General features: G+C 47.6%; 2 protein-coding genes across 5 annotated transcripts in view; one reads left to right on the forward strand and one right to left on the reverse strand.

Moving 5' to 3' along the window:
• Nucleotides 1-1300: 1300 nt before the first annotated feature.
• LCTL (lactase like) lies at nucleotides 1301-14660 on the forward strand. Of its 3 annotated transcripts, XM_047863321.1 has the most exons (13): nucleotides 1301-1418; nucleotides 1816-1979; nucleotides 2595-2682; nucleotides 2953-3062; nucleotides 4452-4580; nucleotides 4682-4777; nucleotides 6122-6176; nucleotides 6484-6645; nucleotides 10260-10534; nucleotides 11079-11205; nucleotides 11391-11590; nucleotides 13045-13108; nucleotides 14545-14660. In XM_047863321.1, the coding sequence occupies exons 1-13, from the start codon at nucleotides 1301-1303 to the stop codon at nucleotides 14658-14660; spliced, it is 1704 nt and encodes a 567-aa protein (XP_047719277.1). The 3 variants fall into 3 exon arrangements, with proteins under 3 accessions (XP_047719277.1, XP_047719278.1, XP_047719279.1); XM_047863322.1 differs by lacking the exons at nucleotides 1301-1418; nucleotides 1816-1979; nucleotides 2595-2682; ... (1 more) ...; nucleotides 11391-11590; nucleotides 13045-13108 and having other exon boundaries at nucleotides 4491-4580; XM_047863323.1 differs by lacking the exons at nucleotides 1301-1418; nucleotides 1816-1979; nucleotides 2595-2682; ... (2 more) ...; nucleotides 11391-11590; nucleotides 13045-13108 and having other exon boundaries at nucleotides 4491-4580.
• ZWILCH (zwilch kinetochore protein) overlaps nucleotides 13320-15520 on the reverse strand; it is a 38291-nt gene continuing 36090 nt past the window's right edge. For both annotated transcript variants that reach the window (XM_047863319.1, XM_047863320.1), the window contains one exon: nucleotides 13320-14811. The gene's annotated coding sequence lies outside the window, so the exon portion shown is untranslated. The remainder of the gene's footprint in view (nucleotides 14812-15520) is intronic.

Genomic DNA, 15520 nt, shown 5'->3' on the forward strand with positions numbered 1-15520 from the left:
GGAGGGCACAGGCCAAGTCCTGTGCCACTCAGCCAGAAAGAGGTTCATCATCAGCCACAGAGGGCTACGAGGCAGCCAGCTGAGAGAGCCCCACAGAGGCTGAGTTAAAGGCGGGGGAGCTGGAAGTGAATGAGGTGAAGGGAATCACACTTGGGGGACCTGGGCAGCCGGGATGGGAAGCCACAGGGGCTGGGCCTCCAGGGTTTTCCAGCAACAGTTCTGGTTGAGTGAGCGAGGGAGTGAAGGTTCCAGACAGAGGAGGCGAGGTAGAAAAACCAACTTCACCTTCTGCCATGAATTCTCTCTGGCAGCAGGGAGAGGTGGACACAGATGCCTGCAAATGCTGATTCCCACCACACCACCCCCACCGGGAGCTTCGCAGGCGAAAGGTGTGTGGAACTTGGCGCATCAGGCCCAGAAGGGGCCAGAGGGCACGGGTCTCTGCCCCTCTGCCCTGAGAGGGGGCTGACTCGCTGCCCCAGGGCCCAGGGCCAAGCTGCCCCTGCTGCTGACTCAGGCCCCACTGGCCAGCTCAGCATTCCTGCCCTCCCCACTGAATGGGGCTATTGAAGCGCTTTGTAGAGGGAGGTGAGGCCGCTGACCACACCCCCAACCAGAGCCTTCGCTATGCTCTGGGCTCTGCTCTCAGGGGCAACACAGGCCCTGGGTTCAGTCTGAGAGCACTCTGGCTGCCGCTGCTACTCTGGGGGTGTCTGGCACCCACGACGATCCCAGGTAACCTGGCTGGGCTGCACCAGAGCGGGGATCCCAGTGGGAGGGCATCGTCCTGATCCTCAGGACTGGAGGCCCTGGGACGGCAACCCTGCTCGTGATCCCCAGCTTGGGGAGAGGTCTGTGCCTCTGCACACGCCACGGTATATAGGTGGGGGCGCTGCAGGGGCTCTGGGGGCTGTCTCGCCTCCCCCACCGAGTGGAGCTTCCCTAAGGCAGCAGTGGTCTTCCCATGCAATCAGGGCCTCTCACAGGGTATGGGCTGGGTATCCCCCGTCAGACGGGGAGCAGGGGTGGTTTGGAGCCTTGCGCATCAGACCCGGAGCCCCCCAAGCCCAGTGTCCATCTCCTCCTTTATCAGACCTGGTGTTCAGCCTCAGCCTCTGCTGGTGGCTCCCAGCAGGGCAAGGGCCCAGCTCTCTAGAGAGAGCCAACGCCTCTCTAGATAGAGCAGCCCCGCCTCGTCCCATCTTCCTCCCCTCCTGACCTTTGCCCCCCCAAGCTGGGACCTGCCCCCCCCCCCCCCAGCCCTGGCTGCTTTTTCAGGAATGGGGGAGGGCCGGGTGCCATGAAGCCAGTGCGGGCTGTCCCACTTTGGTGGGTGCTACTGCTGGTGTCCAGGCTGGGGGCCACCAGGAAGGGATCCCCAGAAGAGGCCTCCTTCTACTATGGAACCTTCCCACTTGGTATGTCCATTCCTCTGTTGGTCTGTCCGTCTGTCTGTCAGCTTGCCCACCTTGGGCTGGCTTGCCAGAGAGTTTGGTGTTTTCGTTTCCCGACAGGTAGGATGGGAAAAGTAACTCCGTATTGTTGTTCTAAAATAAATGAATCTCCGAACAGGTTTCTTTAAGCTTACTATACAGGCAGTTAACGTTAATCACAGCTAAAACTGTGCAAATTAAGTGTTTTAAATGTATTATGTCTGCCCTCGCCCAGACCCATAGGTTCCCACTCGTAGGGAGCCGGGGGCAGGCGGCTGGGGAGGGGGCCTGCCCCGTGGCTGAGGACGAACAGCCCAGAGTCCAGGTGCTGGGTGGGGAGTGGGAAGGGGCCCAGGGCCCAGTTTGAGGTCTCTACTTGCAGGCTTCTCGTGGGGCGCGGGCAGTTCTGCCTTCCAGACAGAGGGAGCCTGGGACCAGGATGGGAAAGGGCCCAGCATTTGGGATGCCTTCACTCACAGTGGGAAGGGAAAGGTGCTTGGGGATGAGACAGCAGATGTGGCTTGTGATGGTTACTACAAAGTGCAGGTGAGTGATGAGTGTGTGTGCAGGTGAGTACGCACCTGAGAGGTGGACAGTGACACATTGGGGAGCCCGGAGGACAATGTCAATCTAGTGTTCTGCTAAACACCCCCTAGTCCACTGCAGGAAAAAGAGGTGGGGCTGTTGGTGGCTGGGGATGGGGGGGGCAGGGGATATGCAAGAGGTGGGAGGGTAGACGTTGGAGGAAAGGATAGCAGGGCCCCACCTGAGCCAGGGCCTTAGTCCAAGTGATGGACAGCTGAAAGGCTGATGCCATGACCCTGGGGTCTACAGGCCACAGTAGCCTAAGCCCTTGGTCTCTCTTGTGAATTGGCCCCGTGGAGGGGGTCCCTCTGCTCAGGACCCACTTTTCCTCTCTGGGCCGACTTCTTGGGGGACTCATCACCCAAGTTTATTAGGAACACCCCAATTGACATCTCACAGCATCCCCATATCCTGCATTTATTTGACTCTTGGCATATCCCCAGGAGAAAGGGGGCAGGTGCTTTCACACCCATTGTATGAATGAGGAGGAGTGAGCTTGGCGGGGAGGGGGGCAGCGTGAGCCCCGCCCCAGAGTCCTAGGTGACCACTCCCCACCTGGCGCCCCTGTCTGCACAGGAGGACGTCGTTCTGCTGAGGGAGCTGCATGTGAACCACTATCGATTCTCCCTGTCTTGGCCTCGGCTCCTGCCCACAGGCATCCGAGGTGAGACAGGGCAGCCCCTCCCAAGCCCAAGCGCGGGTCCCTTTGGCCATGTCGGCTTTGAGGGGACACTATAGAGTGCTGGGGAGGGAGAGCAGCCTGGAACATGGCTTCTCTGGCAGCAGCCATTACAGGTTCTGCAGGCAGCTGGGCTCCCGTGTCGTATCAGACCCGGAATCGGGCCGGGTTGGGGTGATTTCGGGCCCAAGAAAGGCCACAGGGCCCAGGAGCACTGTGCTTCAGAAGGCCAACGCCCCCTTATTTCACCTTCAGCTGACAAGGTGAACAAGAGGGGAGTCAAGTTTTACAGCGACTTCATCGACGCCCTCCTCAAGAGCAACATCACCCCCATCGTGACCTTGCACCACTGGGATCTCCCGCAGGTGAGGCTAATGCAGCCCAGATGGAGGCCCGGGGGGCTCCGCTCAGCACGAGGAGCCTGATTTGGGGACTGGGGTTGGCAAGGCGGGGGCAGAGGCTGGGGTCTGGACTGGGAGATGGGAAGGAGTGAAGAAGTCTGACCCGCCCATGGAGGACGTCGGGCTGGTTTAGCTGATGTTTGTAACAGGCGACGAGGGCAGATTTCGATGTTTTCCAAAAACATTTGGCCTAAAAACAACAAACCAAACTAAAAAGAAACCTCTTTTGAGTAAGATTTGATGACGTGGCATAATTAATGTACTTGTCTGAGCTGGTATCATAGGAGTACAGCCCCCCAAGCCATTTCTGTTAAGTCTCAACCTCACTGCCAGACCTCACTCTTCAAGCAATTCTTTCCTTCATTCCACAAGGCCCCCTGGGAGAGGAGCCGTGTGTGTCACTCTCTGTGACACAGGTCATAGGAGGTCAGAGAACAGAGATGTGGCCTCAGGGAGATGTTGGGAAGAGGCGGGGGTCCCATCACTGCTTCAAAGTGCTGGGCGTGGGGTGGAAGGGGTGCTCTGGTTAGAGGGGGCTTGGCAAGTGATGGGGTTAAGAGTTTGGGGAGCAAGCAGGAGGAGGAGGGATGGAGGTTTGGAGGCGTAGCTTGGGACCAGGCCCCAGAGGCCTTGACTGCCGAGCTAAGACAACTGGGATCATTCTGCAGGAAGGGGAGCCACCAGAGACCTCTATGCTGGGACTGGGGCCATGGAGCAGACTTCAGGGAGACAAACCGGAAGCCTCATGCCAGCTTCTTCCCCCGCTTTCACTATCCTAGCCCTTTAGCATCCCCTCAAACCCACCAGGCAATCTCAGTGGAATGATGCATCTTGGGAAAATCCCACCTTCACAAGCAGATGCCTTTGGTTGGAAGAGAGTCCTCCACTGAAGAAGGCAGAGCCCATCCTCACAATAGAGCTTCTATGGTTTCTGACATCCGCACGGCCCTCAACATCCTAATCAGAGGTTCCATGTCCTGCATCATCTCTTATTTCTTCTGAATGTGTATTCGAGGTTCTTTTCCCAGTATCAGACCTCTCCCCCTCGGCCAGTTTCCTTAAATATTCAATCTATCACGTTCCTTCCAGGCGGGAGAGTCTCACAGCTTCTCTGTCCCTTCCCTCTTGTTTGTATAAGGTGTGACATGTCCCCACACTGATGTTGCCTCATGGTTCATTGCTGGCCACCATCCTCAAGTTGTCACATCCAAGGTCCCCCATCTTTGCTCTCCGTTGCTCTAAACAGCCTCTGTGGTTGTCATCACCCTTGTTTCTCCCACGAGCGTGGCCTATCGACTCCAAAAGTCTTTTCCGGAGACAGATCCTTGGGGCACCTGCTTCTCTCTCCACCAGCTGCTCCAGGTCAAGTACGGCGGGTGGCAGAATGTGAGCATGGCCAACTACTTCCGTGATTATGCCGATCTGTGCTTTGAGGCCTTTGGGGACCGGGTGAAGCACTGGATCACTTTCAGTGACCCTAGGGTAAGCAGGGCCCTTCTCCAGGGGGGAAGCCCCCCTTCCCAGACCACGGAGCTCCTGCTCCTTCTCACAGGCCCTGCGGGCCCCACTTGCCGCCCCTGTAGACGATGGCAGAAAAAGGCTATGAGACGGGCCACCACGCTCCCGGCTTGCAACTCCACGGCACGGGCCTGTACAAGGCGGCACACCATATCATTAAGGTGAGGTGGGTCCTTGTGGGAGTGAAGGTGGGGTTCGAGGCAGAGGAACAACCCTCAGTGTCGGCTCGGCCTGCCCCAGGGGTCTGAGCCTGAGCTCCGTCATCTGCGGTTCCAGCATATTCCACCACACCTTCGCACCACTCACTTGCATCCCATGAGGATTTATGGAGGGAGTGCCCGGTCATCCAGTGCTGGGCACTTGCCGAGACAATAGAGTGGCTGCTCCCTAGAGCTTACAATCTAGTCAAGGGGATGGAGCGCATGCATGTGAAAACTTGTCATCTACATGTCTAAACAGCCTTGTGAGGACTGGTGACAGGAAGAAGGGGCGGGACACCAGTGAACCAGGGGCTAAAGTGTTCAATGAATGAGCGGCAGTAACTGGAGGTTGGAGTTAGGAGTGTTTGTCTCAGAGCATGGACTTCAAAGGACCTGGGATTTTGGAAGGAGAAATAGTTTGGAAGCAGCAGGAAGGAGCAAGGCAGACACTACCCTAAGGTATGTGAGGTGTGAGGGGAAAGCTGGCGTCTTCTTGGAAGAGCTGCGTTGGGGGTGTTCTTTGGGGCAGCCAAGCTCAGTAAGGGCACGGGAGTGAAGGAGACAGAGGAGACGCTGGGGAGACTCAGGTATTACAAGGCTGCTGGAGAGGCTTTAGAAGGGGGAGGGACTGGGTCACACTGCAGGACACATAGGAGGGTACAGGCGATGTTGCCTAGGGAACAGGGGTGTGAGGCATGACAGGATGGTCCCAGTGGACTCTCAGTGGAAGGGGACAATCTGATCAAGCAGGAAGCCAAGGGGCCCCTCAGTGACATACTAGACTGTCAAATTCCTGTCAGGGAGAGAACTTTCTCATTCCTTCTACACTTGGCATATGAGTCCTTAAACTGTGGATACTCGAAGGGCAGAGCTCTGAAGGCATCAGTGGGTCACCGGCAAGAGAGTATGGAGAGAAGGCATGTCAGCACATTTTCAATTCTAGTCTTAAGACTGTTCCAGATGCTTGGTATTTTCCTAACTTCCTGAGCAACTCTGGGAAAGGTATTGCCTAGTTAACCACAGAGAACGAGTAGGAACCACACGAGGAGCCTTAGCAAAAATCTTAGAAACAAGAAATATCACAAAGAGGTGGTTTGTGTGTTTGTGCCAGAGTGAGACCGAGTTTCTCTACAGAACAAAGGAAACACGTGTGTCTGGAGGTCGGAAGAAGGGAGACAAGGGATTGGGATAATCAAGGCTGGACCCAGGGAAAACCTGGGACTCTCAGTCAAATCGGATCCCTAGTCAGGACAGAGGGAGACGTGTGCCAGCCAGGCACCTCTGATGCACCCCCTCTGTTTTCAGGCCCACGCCCAAGCCTGGCATTCCTACAACAGCACGTGGCGCGGCAAGCAGCGAGGTGAGCCTCACCACCCACGTGCTAGGAACATACCCCCCGCGGGGCGATACCCTTCACCCCTGCCACCACCTGCCCTTTTTTTTTTTTTTTTTTTGAGAGAGCGAGAGAGTGAGGGAGAGGGGCATAAGGAAAGAGAGAGAGAGAGAAAGAGAGAGAGAGTCTTAAACAGGCTCCATGTTCCCAGTGCGGAGCCCAACGTGAGGCTCGATCCCACAACCCCGGGACAATGACCTGAGCCAAAATCGAAGGGTCGGAAGCTCAACAAACTGAGCCACCCAGGCGCCCCTCCCCTGTCTTTTCTTTTAAGGTCTGGTGGGGATCTCATTAAACTGCGACTGGGGGGAGCCCATGGACATCAATAGCCCCAAGGACATAGAAGCTGCCGAGAGATACCTACAGTTCTGCCTGGGCTGGTTTGCCAACCCCATCTATGCCGGCGACTACCCCCAAGTCATGAAGGACCGGATCGGTGAGCCACGTCACACTTTAGTTCCAGGCACCACAGCAACAGTACTGAGCCCAAGTGAAGGGGTGGAGAGGCGGGAGACAGGGGTAGAGGAACACGCGGGGCTTGGGTGAGGCACTCAAGGGGTAGCCCAGCCCCCAAGGAACTGAGAACTGGTTTTTTGAGTTGGGGCGAGGGGAGGAAGGACACATCCCCAGACGTGGAGATTGGGAGTTTCAGAACCCAGGGGGAAACACAGCAATTTTCTGGGCTGCTTTCTTTTGCGTTCTGCCGCCCTGCCTCTTTCTCCCCACTCCACTCCATCTCGTTTTAAGTGAAGTAAGAGAGAGAGGTCAAAGACGCAGTCACGGGCAGTGTCAGTTCTAACGTTGGTTCTATTATTTGAGGAATGCTTTCCAAGCTCTGGTTTCCACAGTGTCCGAGAAGAGAATAAAGACACGTAGAGCTCCCAAGGCTGAATCAACTTGGGTGCTTTTAAGTGCCATATAACAGAAAACGCCAACTAAAATGGCTTGAAAAGTAGGGGATTTATCATCCCAGGTACTGAGTCCAGAAAAGGGTGATCCAGGGCCGGGTACTCCAGCCTTCAGAGATGTCTTTGAGGACCAAGGCTCATTCCGTCTTTGACTCTGGCACCTTAGCCAGCCCATCAACGCTCCTATCAGCCACAAAATGGCTGCGGAAGCTCCAGGCATCATGTCTTCCCACATCACATCTTTCCAGAAAAATGGAAATAGCTCCAGCATACCCATTTTTTAAGAACAAGGAAAATCTCCCCAGAAAACAACCTCCACTCACAACCAACTTCCCTACAAGGGATGTCCTCAAGGGATGGAACTGTCACATGACCCAGAAAATGCCTTAGACCACCAGGACCTCAGAGGCTGGGGAAGCCAGGACTCTTATAAAGGATATGGCCCCTTGGAAGAGAATGTGGGAGAGGATAAGAAAGAAGACAGGCCTGGCGCTACTGACTTGGGGGGGGCAGCCAATCGTGTCTGGCCACACGAATCTAAAAGTATTATCTCTGTTTATTTAGAGGTATCGGTCTGCATGCCCCTAAAAAAAGAGACAAGGTTAAGATTGTAAATAGGTTACAATCTCACACGGCAAGGCTATTTTGGATGTTTGACTAAGAACTGTCGACATCTCAAAATTGTCTCTTTCTAAGGCACCGCTAATCAGACTTACCTGGAATAGGAGCAGATTCTAATTCTGACTCTGCTGCTAACCGGTGAGCGGCTCTGGGCACGGTGTCTCACCTCTTCGGCTGTCATTTTTATCATCTGAAAAGGAAGGATTACACAAATAATCTCTAAAAATCCCTTGGTAATAACTAGGTCCGTGACACATCTATCTATGCCCATGTGTTCGAAATCCTGAGAAGGATTTCCTCAAGGTGCACAAGGAAAAGCCCTCAGGACAGGGCGGGCACCCCGCTTTGCAGGCACAGCCCGTCATTCACACGGCACATTCACTCTCGGGACCCTCGGAGGCCGTAGCGGGAGCCACAGCAGGATGGCACTGAAGGAGCCGAATTATTGCTCATAGGACAGTTCTTGGGCTTAAGGCCAGTATTTCCAGACTCCGTCCGCTCCAATTTTGTGGTAACTCTAATGGAAACCGGGCTGAGTTTTTCCTTGTATGATGTGTACGGAAGGATTCTCTGAGCAGTTCATGTTTTCTTTAGTGAAAGCATTCTGCCAGAAACCTTGTACACAAATGACTTCCAGGCATCTCATAAGCGCAATAAATATGTGAACAAAAGTACTTCTAGGCCAGTGCTGTCCAACAGAACTTCCAGTGATGACGGAGAGAAGTTCTGGATCTGTGACTTCTGATACGAGAGTCTGGAGTCATTTGTGTCTATTTAAATTCAAATTTTTTAAAAATTAAAAACGTAGTCCTTCAGTGTGACTGACCCAGAGATACAGTCACGCTGGCTATAGTCCAATGGCCACATGTAGCCAGTGGCTACTGTATTAGACGGTCCAGAGACAATGCCTGGTGGTTTTTCTCAAGTTACTGAATGTAACTGAAAAAAACACGCTAAGATCATAAAGGCATTTAATAATACAAGCTTTTCACCCATTTAAAAACCAATAGCCTCTTTGGAAACATTTTTATGGTTCTATTTTACAACTCATACCAATGTTAGTCTTCTTTATTCATTTAAAACCCCCCTTTTTTTTTTTGCATACGTTCTACAGAGACACGCAGGTTTCAAATTTTTTAAAGTACAAGAGAGTACAGGCAGACAGCCTCTCCTCTGCTGTCCTGACCGCCACTCCCTTCCAGTGTATTCGATAAACTTCTATCACCTAAAAAAAAAAAAAAGAGAGAGACAGAGGGTAAAAAGTGAGAAGTCAAGCTTCCCTCCCTCCCTCTCCTCATTGCTTCCAACCCCTGGGAGGAAGCATACTTCCAGAGATGGATTGTGCCCATGTGGGCAAAAACACTGCTGCTCTATGTGTGTAGTTGTTAAACGCAATTCTTTGCATCTTCCACTTAAAACATGTGTCCTGGCATTCTTTCCATGTTGGCAATAGTGCTGGTATATAGTCATCATTCTGATGACTTCACAGAGCTGTACGGATACACAGATTTATTTAAGCGGTCTCTCGAGAGACATTTGTTTGCAATCTTTTGCTACTCAATCTACAATGAAGATCCCTGTATACATCCTTTTACACGTGCAAGTAAAAGGTAGGATGGAAATGATCAGGGAAAGGACCTATCTTTCTCCAAGTTAAAAAAAAAAATTTTTTTTTTTTTTAACACTTATTCATTTTTTGAGAGGCAGAGAGACAGGGAGACAGAGAATCCGAAGCAGGCTCCAGGCTCTGAACTGTCAGCACAAGGCCCGATGCAGGGCTTGAACTCATGACCTGCGAGATCATGACCTGAACCAAAGTCCGACTGAGCCACCCAGGCGCCCCTCCTTTTACAGTTTTAAATGCTAGGACAAAATTTCCCGACACAGAGGTCGTACCAGCCTACACTACAACAGTACGTGAATGTGACCATATGTCCCCACCCATAGCCCGCACCACCAATGACCTTCCACATCTCTTCCCAGAGGCAAGCAAAGTTACCAATTTTGTATTTAAGAATATAGGCATCTAAGGCCACACTTTTCCATATAGCCACAATGTTGCCTGCACACCACTTACTGAGTAATCTATGGAACATATCACTTTAAATTTTTTTAAATTTATTTTGAGAGAGAGAGAAAGAGAAACCATGAATGAGGGAGGGGCAGTGAGAGAGAATTCCAAGCGAGCTCTGTGCTGACACAGTGCAGACGCGGGGCTCTAACCCACAAACTGAGATCATGAGCCAAAATCAAGAGTCAGACGCTTAACCAACTGAGCCACCCAGGCGCCCCTGAAAATATAGCTTTTGCGCAATATAAACTTTAAAAATTTTGAATAGTATTCAAATGTTAAAATTCCAGCTTAAAAGGCTAAGGTTATATTTTCCATACAAACGAGTCCCAAAGGCCGGGATCTGGACGGCAGCTTTTATGTCAACGTGCCACTATGATCGTGGTAGGAACAGCAAAAGAATCGTGAGAAAGTAAAACTTGGTGAAATTCTATTTTTCTCTCTCAATAGGGAAAAAGAGTGCAGAGCAAGGCCTGGACATGTCAAGGTTACCGGTGTTCTCGCTCCAGGAGAAGAGCTACATCAAAGGCACATCTGATTTCTTGGGATTAGGTCACTTTACCACTCGGTACATCACAGAAAGGAACTACCCCTCCCGCCAGGGGCCCAGCTACCACAATGACCGTGACTTGGTAGAGCTGGTTGACCCGAACTGGCCTGACCTGGGGTCGACGTGGCCACAGTCTGTGCCATGGGGGTTTAGGAGGCTTCTCCACTTCGCTCAGGTGATTATCACATTCGGCTATTTCACGGGCACTTTTTACCCCAATTCATGATCTTACAGCTTAGGCCCAGGGGCCTACATTTTAGTTTAAGTTTTTATTTTAATTCCAATTAGTCAGAGTGCCTACATCTTCAAGTTAATAAAACAAGCTCAGTTAGTTGTTCTTCAGAGGCCACCAGATCCGGGCTTTACAGACCAACGCTGACTATGAGTTACCGCTTCAACGTATGTACCTGTGGCTACAAATTCTCATCCCACGTTTATTTTGCTGCCCCTTCTCACTTGAAATATGTGAGAAAGAACACAGCCTGAAGTATATTTTCTCTGCAATGATGCTGATTGACTGAGAAATGTAGTCTTTCGTATGAACTTTGTCCTGTCTACACTCACCTCCAAGTAAATGTGTAAACTGGCATCCACTAAATGCTAAACACACTCGATTAGAATAGAGCAGGCTTGACTAAGTGCTCGCATGTGCCTCAGACTCGGAAACCCAATTGGAGGTCAGAATTTTTAAGATATTCCTTACTATGACTCACTTTCAGACTCAATACGGCAACCCTCCCATCTACGTGACAGAAAATGGAGCATCTCAAAAACTACACTGTACTCAATTATGTGATGAGTGGAGAATTCAGTACCTTAAAGGCTACATAAACGAAATGCTAAAAGGTGAGCTATAGACCAACACTGTCTTCACAAATTTTCTGTTTAACTTGGACAGAATTTGATAACACACGTGACTGACTGAAGCTTGTTTCTGAATCTCAGAAATGAATGCATTTAAAATTATCTTCACAGTATTATGTTTCCAAGTAAATGAAATATATTAAAAATGGAACAAAATGTCTTTGCAGCTATAAAAGATGGTGTTAATATCAAAGGGTATACTTCCTGGTCTTTGTTGGATAAGTTTGAATGGGAGAAAGGATATTCAGATAGATACGGATTCTACTATGTCGAATTTAACAACAGAAATAAGCCACGCTATCCAAAGGCGTCAGTTCAATATTACAAGAAGATTATCACCGCCAATGGGTTTCCCAATCGAAGAGAGGTAGGGCAAATTATTGAGGTTGCTTGTTCTAGACTGCATTTTTAAATAATCTCTACACCCAGGGTGGGGTTCAAACTCACAACCCCAAGATCATGAGTTGGAGGCTCTTCCGACTGAGCCAGCCAGGTGCCCCTCACTTGTTCTAGATTTTGGAAGAGCTAAGCAGCTTAGGTGAGGAGGGTGGTGAGACTCCCTCCTCCCTTCATCCATGGAGAACAGGGTTTTGTGGGCCTTTGTCTCTTCCCCTAACTTGTGCCACCTCTTTGCTCATTTGCTTAGAATGAAGTAAACCTGCCTTAAAATTAAATCCTAACTTTAAAATTTGTTTTTGTAACATTTATTCATTTTTGTGAGAGAGAGCATGAGCGGGGAAGGGGCAGAGAGAGAGGGAGACACAGAATCCGAAGCAGGCTCCAGGCTCTGAGCCCCATGCGGGGCTTGAACTCATAGAGTACGAGATCATGACCTGAGCTGAAGTCGGACGCCCAACCAACTGAGCCACCCAGACACCCCAAATCCTAACTTTTAAAATTCAGTCCTAACTCACAGAGCGTGAAGGGCAAACTAGTTATGTAGGAATCCTGAATGTTTTAGGTTATGACAGTCAGTAGAGACTTCTAGTTAAATGTTCTAAATGTTATATTTTAATGCAAACAAATACTGCCTATTTACTCTTCAACATATGTGAAAACAGTTACAGTAAATAATAGTAAAATAAATGTATAATGACCACACAACTTTCACTTCTTTTCCCACTAGTTCCTAAGTGAGATTAAAAATAATTCATCTTAATATTAATAATCCTTTAAAACCTACCAAACATTTTCAGTAACCTACAAATGTTTCTACCAGCCAAGTTGCTATCGATGACAGGCAATTAAAATGGGAATTTAGAATGTCTTCATGAAGAAAATTTCTAAAATGAAATCTCACTTGTTTACCAACATTCTTTTAGGATGAGCCCACTGGCAACATAAAGAAGCAGTGACTGATAGGCATTCACTAGTCTGGTGTTTCTAGAAAAGCGCTAGATTGTAAACTCCTCAAGAATAAAGACTTTTTTTTTTTTTTTTTTTTTTTTTTACTCCCTCACAAAGATGCACATAGGTATTCAATAAATATTAACTAAACTTCAGGCAGATTTGAATTTGTCTTAATCCTACATTATTTTAAAACTGATTTCAGGGGCATATGGGTGGCCCAGTCAGTTAAGTGTCTGACTCTTAATTTCAGCTCAGGTCAAGATCTCATGGTCTTGAGATAGATGGAGCCCACGTTGGGATCTTCGGCTGGGCACGAAGCCTGCTTAAGATTCTCTCCCTCTTCCTCTCCCTCTGCTCCTCCCTCATTCATGGGCTCTCTCTCAAAAAAAAAAAAACAAAAACAAAAACAAGATTTCAAACTGCAAAAAATTAGTCTAAGATGACATTACTTACCTAGTGGATTTTTATTAGGTGGAAAGTTGGTATCTCAAAGCCTTGGAAACTTGTGCAATCAACAATCAGATGCTTGCTGCAGGTGAGTATATTTTAATTCTTCCCTTTGACAACTAAGGCACATAATTATACATATAATGATGTTACCAAAACCTCAAAACGTGGATCTACGTGAAGTCAATCTTTCCAAAACACACAATTAAAAATGAATTTTTTCCTTCACTTTGAAGCAATGTCAAATTTCTATTTTATAAGAATTTCAAATATTTTAAAAATCTACCAGAAAAGAGAAATATTTTATCCACTCTAGTTTTATTTTTCTGAATCATACTGTCAATTTATAAACTTATTTTTGTTATAGTGGGCTTTGTGGAAGGAGGGAAAAATGGAACCATATTCAAATAGAATAAACATCGAAAAGTCAAAGAACACTCCAGATTTTATATTCACTCATTCAGCAAGTAATTATTAAGCACTCACCATTAGCTAGGGGGTGTTGTAACTAGAATACAGCAATAAATAAAACAAGGTCCCTGACTTCATGGAAGGCATGGTTCCCACGGTTCAGAGATGTGGAATAACAAAGACGCATCTACACACCAACAAGGCCAGCACAGATCATTTGTTTCTTTGAATTCGGTCTTTCTCTATGAGGGCAATCAGAGAAATATACTTCCTGTTTTAACAAACCCATCTTTAATGTAGTATCAGAGGTGGAAAGTGCTAGACCAAACAAATCCTACCAATTCAGCTACTTTCATAGCTGTTTTATACCACTGTGCCCTGTTCCCATCTGAATAACCAGGTAATATTAAGGACGTATATTTCTTTAAACCAAAATAAACTTAATCACCTAGACATATGATGTAGAATTTACTGCTGAGCCTATGAAATCTGTGGGAGCAGGGTCTGTGCCTTATTTATCTCCGTAGCCAGGGTGCCTGGCACAAAACCTACAGTAGGAATTACATAAATGTTCATTAATATAATCACGTATGTGAAATACACTTATTATTCAACTCTTCGAGATAACTTACTTAACAGTGCAAGAATTCCCACAAAAATATGGCAACTCCTCCACCTCTTAAGATACATCTTTGAATAACATCTTTGAAAGGTTGGGAGACATTTGCCAAGGATTTTTCTTTCATAAATCCCCCCAGTGAAAATTACAGAAACCAGGGAACATGGCTGTCAATATTCTCACATTAATTTATGGTAAGTGCAAGTATAACACACATTTAGACTTTATTCCAGTACCTACGGAAGAACCAAATGTAGGCAATCTTTATTCCATATTTTCGGAAGGATATTACAAAGCCCTCACGTAATTTTTTTTAAATAACATTTTATAATGTTAAGAGAACCATGTTCTCTTTTATAGCAAGTGAGATTAATTACAAAGCTTGATGATGCCATTTTCCAAGTTTTCCCCAATGCAGGGGATTCTTTCCAGATGAAGCTATATTCGCTAAAATGACGACACTCTCATTTGTGGTGTTCTCTCTCCCGTTTCAGAGCCGTTACTAAGTCACATGCAGATGGTGACGGAGATTGTGGTACCTACAGTCTGCACGCTTTGCATACTAATCTCCGCAGTTCTCCTGATGCTCCTCCTTCAGAACCAGAGCTGAGACAGGGTTACCCATTTTATAGATCCATCTTTCGTAAAGAATCCTCTGGACCTTCCTCCTTTTTCTGCCTTGAAGGTTTATATACATTTCTGGTTTCAGGCTCTGTGATAATGGGTTTTTTTTGCTGTTGTTTTGTTTGTTTTGGCTTGTGCTAGGATTTAAAAATTAGAAAATAAAAATAAGCATGAATGAAGTAAAAATCACCTGTCAGAGTCACTGTTAATATTTTGCTGTCTATTATGCATCTACTTTCACTTTACAAAAAAGGAATCATAGTGCACAAATTATTTTGTTACTTGATTTTTTTTCCTTTTAAAAATCTGTCCAGTAATATTACTTTCATGTGGAAATAACTGCCATCTTAGCACTGTCCCACACAGGATGGACAGTCAATCATCTGCACATAACAATCCCTTCAGGTTCTAAATTCTAGCAAGCAACCAGGGAAACGCATTAGGTGGGTACCAAGTAAATGAGCACGTACACTTTTCTGAGATAAACTTTCTTCCACTAAACGTAATTAACTTCATTGAAGTACCTTAAAGAAATACGTCTAATATCTTCTCTGTGCCTAGATATTCTGTTTTGTTTTGTTTTTTTAATAAAGGTCCATTTTACTCTTAACTAAGCTAAATTGATAGAATTAAACAATATTTATTTGGAGACAAAACACGGCTTAAGAAAGAATAAGAGACACTTTATTCATTACCTGATTCTATTGTTTCTAAAACACAAAAACAGTAAGACAGTAGAAACTGCTATTGCATTAATTTTCTTGGTTAATATTATCTTAAACATTTTAAAAGGGTGTTTACATCTGGGGCTTAGTCCTACAACTGGGCTGGGGTAGATATGTTTTT

This window comes from Prionailurus viverrinus, chromosome B3 (genome assembly GCF_022837055.1).
Source record: "Prionailurus viverrinus isolate Anna chromosome B3, UM_Priviv_1.0, whole genome shotgun sequence".
NCBI classification, from domain to species: domain Eukaryota; kingdom Metazoa; phylum Chordata; class Mammalia; order Carnivora; family Felidae; genus Prionailurus; species Prionailurus viverrinus.

Coding starts and splice junctions, on each gene's coding strand:
- LCTL (XM_047863321.1), top strand. CDS start 1,301: ATGAAGCCAGTGCGGGCTGTCCCACTTTGGTGGGTGCTACTGCTGGTG. Junction 6,177..6,483: donor GTGGCGCGGCAAGCAGCGAG/GTGAGCCTCACC, acceptor TTTTCTTTTAAG/GTCTGGTGGGGATCTCATTA. Junction 11,206..11,390: donor CATAAACGAAATGCTAAAAG/GTGAGCTATAGA, acceptor ATGTCTTTGCAG/CTATAAAAGATGGTGTTAAT.